This window comes from Anabrus simplex, chromosome 8 (genome assembly GCF_040414725.1).
Source record: "Anabrus simplex isolate iqAnaSimp1 chromosome 8, ASM4041472v1, whole genome shotgun sequence".
In the NCBI taxonomy this organism is placed as follows: Eukaryota; Metazoa; Arthropoda; class Insecta; order Orthoptera; family Tettigoniidae; genus Anabrus; species Anabrus simplex.
Genome location: NC_090272.1, coordinates 43,892,965 through 43,912,017, shown reverse-complemented (window position 1 = coordinate 43,912,017; position 19,053 = coordinate 43,892,965). Strand labels below are relative to the sequence as shown.

The window sequence follows — 19,053 nt, the reverse complement described above, 5'->3', positions numbered from 1 at the left end:
AACTTACGATTGTGATTTACTCCTAAAATTTGAGGTTGATCAGTGTCCTTGGCTTTAGGTTTTAGACAGTGTCTAAGTGATAAATATCAGTCTTTGCAAATGCAGCAGTCATAACTGAACACTGTTAAACTGTAAATATAATCTAAATACTATTTCTGCAATTTGCCCTCTCAAGCTATGTTCAGCTCGTCATTCATGAGGAGTAAATACCTACCTTCGCTCCTATTTGTATGTTGAATTTATTCACTATAATGTAAGTTAATGATGCAAGAGGAGTTGGTATACTATGAATGAACTTCAGGTCTTGTAGAGGAGTAAAATGTGTTTCTGAAGATTATAAAAGTGAAGGGCAACTTAAAATTTTCTTAACTTTTCCTACTATTTGTCATATGTCATTCCAACATAAGACAGATCTTACGGCATTTCAAGACTGTTTCCTCTTGAAGTGACCCAGTTTGCCGTGATGCACAACATAATAAGCACTGTCAGTGTCGTTTTGGAGCAACCTGTACGTGTGCCTATTAATCATGTAGTGTCCGTCCCATGACTAAATGGTCAGCGCACAGGCCTACGGCCCAGAGGGGTCCCAAGTTCGATTCCCAGCCGGGTCGGGGATTTTAACCTTCATTGGTTATATCCAATGGCTTGAGGGCTGGGTGTCTGTGCCCTCTTTAGTATTAGAATTCATCATAGGCAGGGTCTCATCCTCACAGACGCATTGGTCACCTATATGGCGTCAACTTGAAAGACCAAGCCTCTTCGGAGGCAACACACCATTATCATTGCATGGCGGTTAATCCAATGGATGAATGAACACCTCTGCTTTCATGAGGAGCGACTGTTTTCACTTCAATTTTGGGGATAAAGTTTTTTGAAAAACATGGGAAGGGGGAATTTCACTATAAGAAATCAATTTTTTACACTGTACAAAATAATAATAATAATAATAATAATAATAATAATAATAATAATAATGCAAGAATAAGAGATACACTCTCATCAACTGTCACGCCCCGATCAATGAAGACAACAAGAAGAACCCACACAAAGTTGATGACTTCTGGGATCTTCTGGAAACAAATCACCCGGATACCCAAGAGCAACGTAAAAATCCTGCTGGGAGACTTCAACGCACAGATTGGTAAGAAACGAAAGTACAGAGACATCGTAGGGGAATATCCAGCACATAAGGACAAACAAGAATAGAGAAAGACTCATTGGATTCTGCAAAGCTTTTCAGTTGAAACTTATGTCAACACACTTCAAGAAACTCCCGAGGAAATCAAAGACATGGGTATCTCCGAATCCCGAACTAGGGGAATTCCAATTGGATCACGTAGCGATAACAAGGAAAAACTCAAAGGAGGTGATGAACGTCAAAGTGATTAGGAACGGTGAATTCGATTCAGACCACTATCTCTCCAAAGTTAAAATCTGTTTTCTCCCAATAGGACAAAAGAGAGACCCACCTAAAATAATCAGATACAACACAAACAAAATGAACATCACTGAGGACATAATTAGAAACTTCAGGGACGAAATCCGGACCAGCAGAAAGGGGAACTGGCAAGAACTATGCACAGGAATCAATGAAGCCGCAAAGAAAACACTCGGACAGACTAGGAGGAAAAGAGAAATATGGTGGAAGGAAGAGTGCGAGGAAGCTCTCAGGGTGAGGTCCGAGAAATGGAGAAAATGGAAATGCTCCAGGGGGAAGGAACAAATGGAACAATTCAGGCAACAGAGGAAAGAAACATCCAGGATATTTCGAAGGACTAAACGATCATTTGAAAGAACTCAACTGGAAGAGATCCAGACCGACTTTGTCAAGAACAATTCCAGAGACTTTTATCGGACCTTCAAGAGAAAACTCAAAGGATACCAAGCGCCAAGTTTGAGCTTCAGAAACGAACAGGGTAAAATTGGACTGAACAACCAAGAAAACTGAGATATTAGCCAGATACTTCCACACTCTCTTGAATTGTCCTTCCCCAACCTCTAAACTAGAATTTCCAGACATACCAGAGAACTCAGAAGATGACGAACCACCAACAAAGGATGAAGTCAAGGAAGCTCTTGAAAACCTCAAAAACAACAGGGCAAGTGGAGAGGACTCAATAACGGCAGAAATGTTGAAATGGGCAGAACTGGAAATCTTAGATCTTCACCAAATCATAAAGGAAATCTGGGAGAAGGAGACAATCCCAGAAGAATGGAAAACAGCACTTATCCATCCGCTGCATAAGAAAGGGGATAAGCAGGATGTCAACAACTATAGAGGCGTGTCCCTCTTCCCGATCGCCTATAAAATTCTCTCAAAACTGCTTCTTAATAGAATAGAAGGTAATCTGGACCAACAACTAGGGGAATACCAAGCAGGGTTTAGGAAAGGCCGCTCTTGTATCGAACAAATATTCAACCTGAAGTCAATACTCCGCCACAGAATGTTGAGTGGTAAGAAAATTGTGGTGTTGTTTATAGACTTCAAAAAAGCCTTCGATTCGGTGGACAGAGAGACTTTAGATAAGATCATTAGGGAATTTGGAGTCAAAATCAAACTGGCAAATATAATCAAAGAGACCCTAACAGGCACAACCTCCAAGGTAAAATTCTTCGGGCATCTTTCACAATCATTTGAAATCAAGACAGGCGTGAGGCAAGGGGATGGACTATCCCCACTCCTATTCAACCGTGTCCTAGAAAAGATAGTGAGAATATGGAACTCAGAACTTGAACATCAAGGGATAATCCCGATCTGTCTAGGGAGAAAATCAGGTGGGATTAAAGTCAACTGCTTGGCTTTTGCTGACGACTTTGCTATTCTATCAGAAAGTCCAGAGGTCGTAACCATCCAGATTAACCTCTTGGAAAGAATCGCCAGCCAAACAGGACTGAGAATCTCAGCAGAAAAGACCAAATTCATGACGAACATCAAAGATGGACCAAAATTCTTGGAAACAGATAGGACGGATAGAAAGGGTCAAGAAGTTCAAGTACCTTGGTGAGACGATACAGAAGAATGGACTAGAAAAAGCTGCAGTGGAAGATCGGATCTCAAAAATGGAGAGAGCATATGGATTGACAAAAAACATCTACAATAAGAAGTGCTTATCTTGGAATTCCAAATTAAAACATTACAACACAGTGGTCAAAACAGAATGCCTGTATGCCAGTGAATGCCTGTCCATGAACTACAAGCTGGAGAAGCTAGAGGTCCTGGAAAGAAGAATCCTCAGAAAAATTATGGGAGCTGTCCAAACTGAAAGCGGATGGAAACTTCGGAGTAACAAAGAAGTTTACCAGAAGGTGGAAAGAATCTCTGAGACCATGAAGAAAAGGAGGCTGGTGTTTCTTGGACATCTATACAGAATGAACGCAAACAAAAAATGAAGTTGTAGCGTGATCCTTAGTGGTCCATTCGCTTGTAAAAAAAAAAAAATAAATAATAATAATAATGGACATATGGACCAAATTTTAAGAAAAACCCTCAAACAGTTTCAGAGATATCAACTGTCCTTGGATATACTATAAGAACTGTAAATTCGCCACTTTACTTTCATTCAAGTATGAGGGGAACTGCTGCATTCAATTGATATTTTACAATCTTGATTATTTTACCTGATGCTTTGTATGTTACTTTTTCACATATGGCCAAAATACCCAACAACAAAAAACAAGACATTATGGAAACCCCCCCCCCCCCGCCAGAGACAGATACAATAACAAATGTTTACTCACATGACAACCCTGTTTTACTGGGAATCTGAACCACAAAAACATATCTTCACTTGTAAATTATGTATCCATCAGCTCTGTGAGAAGCTAATGCCAATGTACCATGACACTATAAGAATCAAGATTATGTAGCCACACATAGCAAGGAGTGTTCAAGAAAGCCACCCCATAGAGGTGTTCTCTTAGACACTAATTAATAATCACCTCGGAAGCAGGAGCAGTGAGAGCCAACTGTAGATAATGCAGAACGTACTCGCAGAGAGCGCACCCTTCCTTGTTGGCAAAATAAGTCAAAGTCTGAGGCATCATTCGCTCAATAGGAAGTGGAGGTGGGAGGCTCACAGGCTTCTGCACCCGCACACCTGTCACAAAACATACAATTAAAATAAAAATAAGTACAGAAATAAGCTACATCCTTACCTTGCAACAAAACTGAAGAGTGAGCATTGTTAGAATACATTCTAGTAGTGCTCCAATTGTAATGTACCATAATAAATCTACTGTACACTCGACACTGAACATCTCATCAAGGATTGATATAACATACACAACATTGCCATTAATGACCGGACACCAGCAGGGACTATGTCTGTATGACATCCTTCTCTACTATCTTCTATGAACACTTTGATAGATGTTGCAAGTACTTTCTCCCACTCCTCTTACAACACAGCAAACAGTGAGACGGTCTGGTATGGGTGCAACTTATCCCAGAGATGCTCAACTGCATCTAGATCAGGGCTATGGGCTGGTCATTACATTTCATACAATCCCATTCTGACAAACTATTCGGTTCTGGCCTTCACTTTATGAATGGGTGCATTGTCATGTTGAACATGAAGTGTCCATTCCAAATTGTTGCAACAGGGTGGATAGCAATAGAATTGTCCAATACTGCCCAATAGGCTTCAGCATTCATGATTTAAATGGATCAAGACCAAATCAAGAAAAATAGGCCCACAACACAATGCCACCTCTGAAATTTCACACTGGGAATAATACACTCCAGTAAGCAATGCTCACCTGGCATTCACCAGGTCCATACACATCTAGTGATCGCCACTGATTCACCACTCCACATGATGCTCTTCCACTGGTCTAGAGACCACAGGCAACAAATGTGTTTTGCACTACTGTAATATTCAGTTTTAGGATCCTTGGTTTGTGTGTTACAGTTTGCCCATGGAATCCATGTGCAAAACCCTCCCCATGAAACGTACCAGTACTGGTGTCACTTTCAGATGTCAATCAAAAGTCTGTGGCCACAGTTTCTAATAAAGCTTGCCAGTTTGACTTCACCAAACATCAAAAGTTTCTTATCTATTAAGTAGCTGATGTACCTGTGCTTCGCTACGGAATTCTACATTGTATACAGTATTCTAGGTTAGGTAGTGTACACGTTGTGAGCAAGATTGTATTAACTTGCGTAGCACTTAACGTTACCCTAGACACACGACGGGGAAGTCACCAAACGTCTTTTCTCATATGAAGACTGAGTTAGGGAGTTTTCATTGTAAGGGTAGGCCACCTTGCCTACCATCAGTCACAATCAGGTTGGGGAGTTTTCATTTTAATGACAGACACTCACTCTCGACCTGCCTTTTTACATCCTCAGAAAGACTGCCTTAGTAGTTTCCCCAACTGAAATGAACAAAGGTCATTACAATGACGTCAGTATGAATGGCGTGATTAAAAGCAATGCTTTTATATGAAATACTCGATCAAGTGAAAAACCATACATTTTTTCTGCCGATCTAACAGCCCAAAGTTCCAGAGCTGGAATGACCAAGCGGCAGAGAGCCGTGATCAGTGAACACACTTCGTCTTATCTTCGACCGGGTGGGGGTGTCGAATAGTGGAGACACCCAGGGCAAAAACTATGCCCTCTTACTAATCTGTTTAATAGGAGTACCCGATGAGTCAGAAAATCTCAGTTCACTACGCAGGCGGCAGAAAAATCTATCCGATTTGGAGACAAATTTTTCCTCCAAGCCAAAGGAGAAACCCCCACCTCACTGCTAATTTGGAATAAAATGCATGTAGAATTTAATAAAAGTTGAGAGGAAGAAGCTTTACTTAAGAAACAGCTCTTTTCAGGGTTGAATTTTCAGTTATTTCGTGAATTGTGGTGCTATAATTTGGATTAGTTCTAAATTGTAATCCTAGATCAGGTCATACTACTACTACTACTACTACTACTACTACTGATAATAATACTACTAAGTGAGTGTTTGCCTTAAGTGTGCACACTGCTCATTCAAAACTGTGCGTCAGAATAGGGATCGAATAGCTGGAATACTCTAATGAACCAGTCTGTAACGTACCGGCAGTATCAGAAAATGTATGAACCAGAGGAATGGCATGCTAGAGAAGAAAGTTTTCAAACTACCTAGCTATTTTTCGCCAATATTCAGTCAGGCTGTTATACTCGTTATGCAGCAGTAATCCCATCTATTTGGGTTGAGCAGCAGCATAAGAGACAAAGAACATCACAACAAACAAGGTCAATGTAATGTTATTGTTGATCATTATTATGCACTTTCAATATTGTAGGCCTCCACATTTAGTTTTTCTCCGACTCGGGAATACCACTCTTATAGTCGGTACGGTAAAACTGAATAAAATATAAATGATCGGAAATTGTATTCTCTATAACTTATGTTATGTAGTACTTTTCGGTAGGACCAATAACATGGGTATTTAAAAATTAAATTTTAAGCACCTTCCTTTAAACTACAATTTCATCCAGGGTGAATAAAATTGTTTATAACTTAGACTGTAGTTTCTTATTCCCCGACTCCATGTACCGATTTTCATTAAATTCTGTTAACCCATTTTCTCGTGGCTCGGCGTTGATGTGGACTTGGCAACAAAAATACAAATGGATGAATATCTGTACTGTCGAAGCCGGTACGGTAACAATGTATTACATAAATGATCGGAAATTTAATTATATATAACTTGCGTTATGTAGTATATCGATAGGACCACTAATAAGATAAATATTTGAGAATTAAATTTTAGGTCTTCCCCTAAACTACCATTTCACTCAGCGTGAGTGAAATGTTTATAGCCTAGATTGTAGCGGCTCATCCCCCGACTTTACATACCAATTTTCATTAAATTCTCTTCAGCCGTTTTCTAGTGATGCGTGTACATACATACATACATACAGACAGACAGAAATTACAGAAAAGTAAAAAGTGCATTTCCTTGTTACTATGGACATGACCGATACAGAAATACCATTCTTTTCAAATTCTGAGCAATGTACAGACAAAACTCTTATTTTATACATATAGATGTGTTAATTATTTTTGACTTCCCTGGTCCAGTTGGCAGTTTTGGAACTCCCTACATCACTCACTGTTTAATATGGTATCTGAAACTTGCCATAAATCTCAGATGTAATTACCTATTCGGTGAGCAAAGATAATCATGCTCGTTTCAGCAACATCAAGCTCTAGTACAACCATGTCGACTGCTGTAACTAGGAAACATTTCAACCAAGTATTTACAGCTGATAGGGGATGTGCTGATGAGGGAGAACAACGCAGTGCCAAAACCCACTGGAAGGACCAAGAACATTTCACATCTCAGGAAGAAAGAGGACTGGTGAAAATAGAGTACTGATAACTAGGGGGCGGATTTCTATGACCTAAAAATGTATGAAATATGTATGCACTTATGACCTAAAAAACATAAAAATATGACCTATAAAATTCAAAATATGACTTAACGAATAGCATCTACGTTACATAGCACTTTTATTATGATTGCTACAGGCTGCAATTAATTTAGAGTTTAAAAAATGTTTAATTCTTCGAAATCTTTAACCCAAAATCAACTAAAATGATGAATATTCCATGAACTTGTTAAGGTTACACTGCATACTCCTAGGCAAGGACGGACTCTGTGGATATCAGAATTGTTGCAATTTATGACCAAATGCATCTTAAGATTGTTGAATGAGAATCCCCTCCTGTTGTTGCTGAGTATCGTCTTGTAGCGAGAAAAACTTCTTTCGACATCACATGATGTAATGGGAGCGTACTTGAATAGAGTTAAATCACTTGGAGAAAATTCCTAGAAATCTGCAGATGAAGGGTTTCCACAAAGAATGTCACTTATTCCACGCAGGTACACAAGTCCGCTATTTTTTTCCAGTATATTTTCTAATTTTCTACACACCCTAGATGCTATTGTTCCTTTCGCATGCTTTAATTCCTGTTCAATGCACTTTACAACATCCAGTGCATCGCTTACTTCTGCACCTGAAACTTCCAGTTGCGTGATTGCTCCAGATAAAGAATTAAAATTGGACTTGATGTAAGCCAGGTCCGCTTTTAATGTAGTGCTTGAAAATAAATCTTGACGATTCGGCACGATCAAAAGACTTCACAATCTTCTCCACGACATCTAAGTTGTTGCAATAGAACACTGCGGCATCAAGCCAAGTCCCCCATCGCGTTATAACTGGCTTGGGAGGTAGGGGTAGTGAAGGTGCTTCTTGAAATTTCCGAATGCGAAGCGGAGCTTTGACAAACACTTTCTTACAGTTCGATATTAATTAATCAACTTCAGGGTAGCTACTTCTAAATTCTTCAGCTGCCCTATGCAAGGCATGTGCAAGACATGTCACATGTATCATTTTCGGGTATAGCATTTTAAGTCCCTTGGCTGCCTTCACCATATATGGAGCAGCGTCAGTTACAAATAAAAAAATGTGCTCTCTCTTTGCCCCGTTTGGCCACAACAGATTCATTGAATTGTCGAAGAGAAGTGCAATGGTGGAATGGTTTGTCTTCTCTAGCACTTCACATGTCAGGAGGAATGTATCTCCAGGCCAGTCTTCCTTCAGCGTGCCAACGATCACATTTGCTACATATCTTCCATCCACATCAGTGGTCTCGTCTATTGAAGCCCAAATCTTACTGTCTCCCACGCCACGCCTTATTATATACAACATTTCTTCATAACAAGGGGTCAGATAGTCCTTCCTGAGAGTAGATTCATTGGGAACAGGTTGCTTTGTATATTTTTCAAGAAACTGTCTGAAGCTTCAGCTGTTAAGTTTCTTTAAAGGGATATTAGACGAAACCATCATCTTGCAGAGATCTTGTGAAAATTGTGAACTCTGAGAACTTGATGTCGGGGTTTCGAATAGCAGACATTGCCTATTTTCGAGTGCAGAATATTTAGTTACACAATTCTTATGTTTTACAGTATTACAGTGTTGTTGCACAGAGAAGCGTTTTTCGGCAGTAACTTTTACCTCGCACAATTTACAGAATAATATCACTCCATTCGTACTGAATGTTTTCACCGAACTTGCGAACAAAACTTCGCAACTTTCCACAAATTGAGACTTTTGTTTTAGACATATTGAAAGGAACTGAATGACTGAAGCTCCCTAATGACCAAGGTCATTCAGTGTGTTGAAGGTGGAAGGGGAAGGGGAAGGGGAAGGGGAGAGATAAGAACAATGACAAATAACTGCAGAATTACCTCTGCTTCCGTGTAAACAATTGCCCGGTTTCCAGGAATTGACCCAGCTAGCAAACAATAGCTCCTACCTATTAGAAACATTCCATACACTACTTTATAATGGTTGTTCAGTAGTATATTCCAGTCTATCCTGAAAAATAATTTCTAGAGCTTAATCTGATTTTTATAATACAAAATTAAAATTGAAATTACCAAAATATGCCTTTATAATGATATTTTGTTGAAAATATGCCATAAAACTTAAGAAAGCCTAAATATGCATTAATATGCCCAATAAAACCTGTTTAATTTTGATTATCATGCTTGGAAACGTGTTGAAAATACAAGACTATAAGATATAATGTTAAGGGAAAAAATATGACTGGTCATTGAAATCTGCCCCCTACTGATAACAGTAAACAAAAGGATTGCAAAATATGCCTTTCCTACTCGGCTATAAATGACAGGCTAATAAAACTGACCCTCCAGGCCAACATGCTCACTGCACATGCACCAGAGGAAGAGGTTGAAGAATTGTACAATCACACAAAAGAAGAACTCAAAATCCCAAGGAAGCAACCCGTCTACATCTTAGGGGTTTTCATTCCCAAAGGCGGATGCACCAAAGATGACCTTCACCTTTGAGTCATCGGACGGTTTGGACTACGGGTGAGAAATGAGAGTGAACGCTCGCTCTAGATTCTGCCACAGATCACAGCCTAGTTGTTGCAAACACAATGTTCCTGCACCATCCACACTGACTAACTGGACCAGCACCAACCAGAAGCACAAGAATCAGACTGGTTATGTACTAGTAAGAAGGCGACTGAGAACATCTCTAAGTAATGGTGATTACAGACTATGAATCTCATGTTAAATCCGCATTGACAGTTGACCTTCTTACAAAATTGTACGAAACTATTTTAATCCTCCCAGTCAATACCATTTTTTATGTCCAATTAAGACGAAACTTCACACATAAATAGACATGTTTCGACCCGGCATACAGTAAGACCTGTATAATGAATTTTAAAAGAAAAACATCAAAACGCACAAAATGAAATGTTAATTAAAAAGTTTTTAAAAAGCACGATGCAAGTTAAAAACTGAAATGTTGATTGTTAAAACAGTCTTGAGCTGGAGGTCTTTCTGTTTCAATGTTTTGTTGTCTCTTGGTGTGGTTCTGTACACCGTTGGCTTAGTTGTGTTCCGACATGGGATGATACATAAGCATTATTGAAGTTGAACAGTCTGATTTTTAGTGTTACGTGGCCCGCTTGTATCACCCCTGTTCTCTGACTACGGAGTCAAGAGCTGGACTGACTGAAGATCTCTATGGTGATATCTTTGTTGAACCGCCCGATGTAAGTGTACTTACAGATGAGTGCTCCTGGTGATGAAGGTGATGGTGGCTTATTGATGTCAGTTCTCGACAGTTAAGTGTCAGTGCTGAAATGTACCTTGTAAATAATGAAAGAATCTGGATTAGTTACGATGGTGAAGGTGTGTTACTAGAGGATGAAGTGCCTTTTCTGTCTACTGATGCAAGATCTGTGTCAATACATGATGCTACAAAAGAGCGGATAACCGATAGAGAAAAGAATAAATCAAATTACAAACCAAGATATTCAAAGATATGAGTTTCATTGTTGTTTCCGTATTGAACTGAGATCACAGAAATGTATTTTATCATCTGTACTGTAAGAAAAATACTGAAGGACAACCTATTACCATTGACTATTTCTTATAATTTCATATACATCAGTGTAAATTTTAACAGGTAAAAATTGTATACCAAGTGATTCCATTAAGTTCTTGACATTTTGTTTGACACATAGCACATATGGACGTTTTAATGACATAACTTTGGAAGTGTGTCGGAGCCTTCTATTGACTTAGATTGGTGAGAGGACCATGTAAATATCTCTGTCACTACGCTGGATCTGATTATTGTTGTTTAATTAACACGGGATGTGCATGGGCGTAGAAAGACTTTTGTGCTTTGACAACATATCAAGGAACCTTCTTTTAATCTTTGAATAGTGAGAGGCTATGTACATACTTCATTGTGTCACCGCGCCAGTTTCATTATGCCGTTGCTCTTTTGTTTTGACGGTTTGACACATGGTGTGAATGGACGTGTAAAGACTTTTAATGTACATATTTCAATGTGTCACTACACCAGTTTTAATTAATGTGTCCTTGCTCATTTGTTTGCGATTTGTTTTATGGCTGATGATGACAGTTAAATGTCGAAACCGGTCCCATGTTGAATAAATGTTGTGAATAACAACTATACAACATGTAATTAGTATTGAATAGGTTGAACCTTATAAATAGCTCATCTCTGTGAAACCAAGATATATCGAAGGGGATGATTTCAATATTGGGCGACTGTTGACATTTCCAGAGCCTAGTTATAGCAAGTGAGAATCCATGACTGTTGTTGACATTTTTGAACTGTTTGCAGATAACAAGCTGAGTGAACATTTAGTTCAAGATACTAAAAAGTGTGCAGTGTTTTTAAATTGTACGGACCCACAAATAACTTCTGATGAAATTCGTTGCTTTACCGCCATACTTTTCATTTCCGGATACAATAAGTAGCCGTCCAAGCGTTCTTATTCGGACACACAGGATGATATGAAGCCAGTGAAAGACTGTCATTCTCTATCTCTGTGGCTAACGCGCAAGTATTGAGGGCGGTCTTTTACCTACCTCTGGAAATATTGACTACTGTAGTTAATTTAGAGCAGGGGTTTCCAATTTTTAAGGGCTCGAGGGCCATTTTGGAAACCTTAGTCATGTTCGCGGGCCGCACTTGAATAGGCCAATTTTCGTAAAATTCTGCAAATAGTACAGAAGCACCATTATGAAATAATATGCACGGTCCAACTGAAATGAAGGTTTTATCATTTTAATCACTTAACACATTATTTTAAAATTGCATAAAAGAGTGAAATTTGGAGCCAGGCTGAGTGGCTGAGACGGTTGAGGCGCTGGCCTTCTGACCTCAGCTTGGCAAATTAAAAGAACTCCTTGGGTCAAAATTTTGACACCTCGGCGTCTCCGAAAACCATCAAAAGTAGTCTGTGGGATGCAAAATAATAACATTATTACTTGAAATTTGTATTTTAAATGTTTTAAAATCAAAAATAATCTGTTGAGAACAAGTGAATACTTGAAAAGAGGAACTAGTATTAAAGAATAATTAGTTCTGATTGGGGCCTATAAGGTGTATAAAAATTAATACTTTTTGAACGAGCTAATAAATATTTTTGTGACCTTTCTTCACACTATTTCCTACAGTGCTCTCGCAGTGCCTTTTCTGTCTACTGATGCAAGATCTGTGTCAATACATGATGCTACAAAAGAGCGGATAACCGATAGAGAAAAGAATAAATCAAATTACAAACCAAGATATTCAAAGATATGAGTTTCTGTATCTGAATCTGTATCTGAAGTTCTTTGATTCTTTGTTTTATTATTTTAGAATTTATGCTATTGCTCCAATAGCTGGCCATACACGGACAGATTTTTTCGCAGGCCACGCCTTTGGGTCCAGATTGCAGGTTATAAATTTCATTTTTTGTCAGTATTGAAGATCTACTTGTGATACAAATTCTTATAATTTTGTTAATTACCACCTATTCAATACAATAAAAACGTAATATAAACTTACATATTTATTAAGTTCTTGATATGGTACAGGTTTTGCTCCTTTTTCGTGAGCATCATCAGCCAATTATTATTTACTTAAGGTTATATAAGATCATGAATCTATTGTATTGGATTAAGATTATGCTTGTAAACCCGATTGACAAATCTTATATATTTTACAAGTCATATAACAAAATTATGTCTTTAAGTTAAAACATATTTGTCTAAAATCTATCTAACATTTTATTGACAAAACTCATCTGGTGAACATCCTCTAAAATTATTTTTAAAAACCTTTTGAGATCCGACAGACTGCCTGCCGTGTTGTGCAACATAATCTGTCAACATTCCAGACCCTCTTGTTAAAAGGAATGATCCCTTTGTTCTCAGCAGGCCAAGCTTCATCCACTGGCCTTTCAAACTACTTTGAAATCCTTACGGGTTGGGTCTGCCGTACTTAGAACTGTGCGATGGACATCGAAGCAGACAGTGTCCAGAGGCAAAAAAATGCTGCTGCGGCTGTTGGAATGTGCATTTTGCTATATGTTAAAACATGCAAACAAAAAAATCGATCGAAGTGGATGAAATCATTGATAGGAGAGCAAGACAGCTTTAGTCACATGAGTCTGATACAACACCTGACAGAAAAAGAACCGGACGATTACAAGAATTATTTGCAAATGGATCACAGCGATTATGATATGCTGTTAGGTAAGCATGTACCGGGCGAGTTGGCTGTGCGGTCAGTGGCACGCGACTGTGAGCCTGCAACCGGGAGATAGTGGGTTCAAATCCCACTTTCGGCAGCCCTGAAGATGGTTTTCTGTGGTTTCCCATTTTCACAATAGGCAAATGCTGGGGCTGTACCTTAATTAAGGCCACAGCCACTTCCTTCGAACTCCTACGCCTTTCTATCCTATCATCGCCATAGGACCTATCTGTGTCGGTGCGGCGTAAAACAACTAGCAAAAAAGGTAAGCATGGATTTTTCTCATTATTACATTAAATGTTTGATCCTTCTCAGTCTTATCCTTGGCTTTGACAATATGAAAGTGACCGAGGTACGAGAATGCTAGTAATACCATTCCTCATGCAGCCAGTCCCTATTATGAATGGTATGAAAATATCACTCATAGGGTCAGCTGGTGCATGCATTTCAGTGGGCTTGGCAGACTGATATACGAGCAACTTCTGGCTCAGTGAGGAAAGCAACGGGAAGCTATCTTACTCCTCATTTCCCTAGTACGCTTCTTCAGTGATGCCTACGCTATCTATGACAGCTGTTGGCATAACTGTGGAGGATCAAACCAGCCTTCGGACTGAATACCAAACATACACAACACATACATAATGGACTTGTTTAAGGGGAGAGTTGGCCGTGCGGTTAGGGGCGCGCAGCTGTGAGCTTGCATCCGGGAGATAATGGGTTTGAATCCCACTGTCGGCAGCCCTGAAGATGGTTTACCGTGGTTTCCCATTTTCACACCAGGCAAATGCTATGGGCTGTGCCTTAATTAAGGCCACGGCCGCTTCCTTCCAACTCCTAGCCCTTCCCTATCCCATCGTCGCTATAAGACCTATATTTGTCGGTGCGACGTAAAGCCACTAGTAAAAAATCGACTTGTTTTGCGTAGCTCTTACTGGAGAACAGTCTAGTTGAAAGCGTATTTACTGTGGATGTTGTAGCTTCTAAGCTGAAGGAGGAAACTGAAGAACGCTTGATTGCGACACTGCGACACCTCATGTTTTAATGGTCAGAGACATAGCCGCTCTTTGTACATTTCAATAAATTTCCCTAGCAGTGCCTTTGTCCACTCCATGCTTTCCTTCCAAGAGGCTTGATGTGTGAGGTGAGGTCTCTCCGTTGAGGCGCTGACAACAGGTCTCGCCTGTAGCAGATAACGCCTCGAACTGATCTCGCTCAATAACAAGCAGCCCTAGCCTGTCGGAACGCGTCACAAAAGGCCTCATCTGTCACAATTCCTTTCTGTGTATGGCCGGCTAATGAGTGTTTTGTTTTGAGAGGCAGCGAACTGTACATGTGTGTCTCTGTACTGCAAACAAATATTTTCTCCTTTGTTCAATAATTCTTTTTTTTTGCTGTGATGTGAATAAAAATAATTATTCCATATTCTTACAATAAATAATGCTAAGATATTCAACATTGTTGTTGTACGAAAACAGAAAAAAACCACTTTGCAACCTAAATTCGACTTCCACAACTCATTGTTAAATAAACGAAGTAGTACAAGCGCCTAGAGTTACCATATGGCAACATCAAACATCTTATGACCTAGCAGTCCCAAAATTCTGAAACTTATTTTATTAGTTTATTTTGGTCTCAAACATGCGGCAACACACAATAAATAAGTATATCTCAGAAAAAATTAATTCAGGCGCTAATGGGAAAGTTACTGAATCTCATGATAAAACATTATTTAAAATTGAATATAAAATTGTCATTTCTATGTTATGCGCCTCAACAAACTTTGCTTTTATAGTTTCTTCACAAATCTAGGATGACCACAAGGGACTATTCTCTCTTAACTTGGTGGAATGCCTACTTCCTTGCAACACACCACATCAAACTTCTCGCCATCCAGGTAAACAATTATCAATTTGATCCCAATACTATCGACTACAGCCAAAACTGGTTAGGACATTTTTGTGGGGACCGGAAAAAAAAAATGTCAAAGAGGGAATATGCCAAAAAATGGAAAACAATTTTGCTGTTAAATTTAAGGTTAGGTTTAAACGTAAAAATAATTGCGATGAAAACAAAGAAACAAGTAATCAAAACTAACTTTCAACCTATTAGGTTGTGTTACGTACATTTACTATGTGTTGAAGAGATGTTAAATATAGAACAAAAATGGCCAACCGGACACTAGTGGGATCCGAACCCACAACCTTCTGATTTTGCATCGGTTGCTCTACCTATTGAGGTATGGTGGCCTAGGCCATCTTTGTTCTGTTGGAAAGGATCTTAGCTACAGGTCTGGCACTACTGCTATCACACTGTAGTGTGTTTAAGTCGCCCGTTTCAAGTCAATTAATACTGAATTTTCACGACCGCATTCTAATCAAAACCGACTTTCAACCTATTAGATCGTGTTACGGACATTTAGTACGTGTTGAACAGATGTTAAGTAAAGAACAAAAAAGGTCAACCGGACACCAGCGGGATCTGAAGCTGTGGGTTCAGGATTCAATAAAATGTCTTTCCACTAGCTTTGCAGGTGGGTGGGGTTATTGAGGGGTGTCCAGAATTATGGATAGATATTTGTGGACTATAAATCCAGTCTGTATGCCAGATTGTCAGTGGACAGTTTCTTTGAAAACAAAATGTATGAATTGTGTATAGACACATTCAAGAAATGCTTAAACAGTTTTATATACCATTTTTGTGACCTTTTCCTTTACAAGGGATACGGCTGTGTCTTGGCCTCCGCCTCCCAAACAGGAACTGCATTCAAAAATGCCTGTAGGTTTCTCAATTTCCTTTCCCTTGTTTTGCAGACCATTTCATTGCTAAGAAATGTTGAAATGGAAAAGACATTCCTCTTTTCTTTCCATTTCAACACCATTTCCAGGCTAGGAAAGGGAAGAAAATGGCCATGGCCTTAGGCCCTAAGTAAGGTACAGCATTTGCCTGGTGTGAAAATGGGAAACCACGGAAAACCATCTTCAGGGCTGCCACTATCTCCCGGATGCAAGCTCACAGCTGTGCACCCCTGACCGCACGGCCTTTAGAGGGATATAAATTTTTATTCCACGCCTGCCTTTCCAGTGTAAGGGACTCGTCCAGACAAATATTTTCGGTGGGGATGTAGGCTGTCTGAAAATTTCCGTGTTTATTTTCCAGGAAAAGCTGAATTTTGAATAGCAATTTATAGGTCCAGTATATATATTCTGTGTAGAATTGTCACTAAATGTAAATATAGCAAGATGAGGTCAAACCTGTCGCTTGATATTGTTTGAAGGAATATAGGGGTTTCTAAAAATCCAGCTCTGGTGAGATAGCTCTTCATGATGGGTTTCTGCATTATCCCCATCAACATTACAAGCCCCAAGAACACAGAAATTTCCTCCCACCACTAACTCCCTCTTCCTGGCACGTGACCTTGGTTTCCAGATGATAAAGACGTTGATTCCCATAGGCAACCTGAAATATTTGTTCCGAATGAGTGCATTGGCACTCCCGGTGGCTCCAAGTAGCCTACGCAGTGGCCTCCACGGTATGCACTAGCCATGCATCTTGGTAGGTGTGCTATTTACCAACTGATGAGCCCAACATAGCACACTGGGGCAAAACGCTGGCAACCAGGAATGAGTTAGCTGGAAAATTTGTAACGTCCAATAACTTGGTTTGAAGGGGGCACCAAGTACACACTGCCACGTACCTATTTGTTTCTCGAGCAATTAGCTCAATCACTTTATCATCTTAAAATAGCAAAAATAGCATTTAAAACAGACACAAAATGCTTTCTTGTACCCAGCACCCCCATGAAGGGGATCTTTTGTGTGCTCGTGATGAAATCTACCTCTCCCCACAACCAGTGAGCAGCGGACAAAATTATTACAGCTGAAGCTACTCTTCTTCATCTGCGCTGTATGCTACTTCTCTTGCTATGCATAGTCACTGTCCGTATCACTACAGAAAATATCACTTCCTGGTACATCACTTCCACAACTGTCATCTATCAAACCAATGAGCTCCGTGCCCACAAGAAAATAATCCTCTGCAACCGAGTAGCCTCTAGCATGTGAAGCAAAAAAATATCTGCGTAATATTTGCTTCTGGGCTTCCCCTTCATAAGTGGCAAGAATTTTAAAGTTATGGTTCACGAAACATTCTCGAGATGGCAGGAAAGGTCATGATACCTTCTAAAGCAACTACCTTGAAACTCAATACAGCGCATCTCACGTTCTATCCCTCATCGATATGATTCAAAAGCAACAGATATCAATCAATTTCATATTAGTTCTAATTATGAAAGAGATGGCATGAAAGTAGCATGAAGCAGCAGTGTTACATGAATAATAGGCATTTTAACTTCCGCCTGCACCGGCCATTTGTGGTGTCTCGAACCGGCTGAACAAGTAGAGTCCCGTGGATGTGATATGTACGCTGTACCAGCCTGAGTGGTTAACATGTTCTCTTTTCTTGTATTCTGCAGAACTATCTTGAAGTTTTACTATATGCAGTAATTATGTTGTACACACAAGCAAATACAATTATTTGAAAGATAAAATACTCCAAAAACCAGGAACTTTTATGATACAGGATTTATAGAAAATGAATGTAATATTACCATCCTTTTGTTTTCTTCTCAAATTCCCTGTTTTCAACTCCCTATTTACGAATATGTCTTCAGTTCTGCAGTTCTTTTCATATAGGTATACCTATATACATCCCCCCCCCCCTACTGAGTCATATGAAACATATTCACAAAGCACTGCAAGTGTGAAAATTTAAACCGCTAAAGAATATGTTTACTCACATACGAATTGCAGCCAATGACGATGACCCCCCCCCTTTCCCCCAACACATTCAATAACAAAATGAGAGAAGGGGGAGGAGTAAGCAAGGAATTCTGTTCATCATCTTAGAAAATAGTTGTATAGCACATTACCATTTTTAAAACTTAGCCTAGTCTTGCACATGCAGTAAAATAATCAACAAACATACCAATGCCATTTTGTCCAAGCTTCACACCTGAATATACTTTGTAGCTGTTGGCTTCATCCATACCAATCACACGTGGTGGAGTCTTCATTGTTTCCCTGTCCTTAGCCAAGGCTTTTCTAGCTTCGTATAGCTGAGCAGTGCTCTGAGGAACCAGAGGCCAAAGGGGGCCCTAGTAATTGAAATAAGAGAAAGTTAGAATTAATACCTTGAAGGAATGAGCAAAACCTTGGAAATACACACCTTTTCTGACAGTAGCTTAAGTATATTGCCGAGTTCCTTCCCTTGTTAAAAAAACACACACATTGACTTGACAACTAATTTATTTCTTACAGGACAACACATGTACACATGAATGTATCAAATTCCTCAGCTACATAAGCAACTCTTCTGAAAATACTGGAATTTCTTTTTAGAAGTAAACTTTAACGACAGCTCACTCACAGTATTACCTAAAAACAAAGAAAGCAACAAGTGTTAAT

At 39.3% G+C, this 19,053-nt stretch overlaps 1 protein-coding gene across 1 annotated transcript in view; it reads right to left on the bottom strand.

The window, feature by feature from the left end:
* Sap-r (Saposin-related) overlaps positions 1-19,053 on the bottom strand; it is a 203,795-nt gene that overhangs the window by 73,338 nt on the left and 111,404 nt on the right. Inside the window, exons 9-10 of the mRNA XM_067152173.2 lie at positions 18,575-18,743; positions 3,940-4,097 (exon numbers count right to left, since the gene is read on the bottom strand). Coding sequence (XP_067008274.1) covers positions 3,940-4,097; positions 18,575-18,743 — 327 coding nt within the window. The remainder of the gene's footprint in view (positions 1-3,939; positions 4,098-18,574; positions 18,744-19,053) is intronic.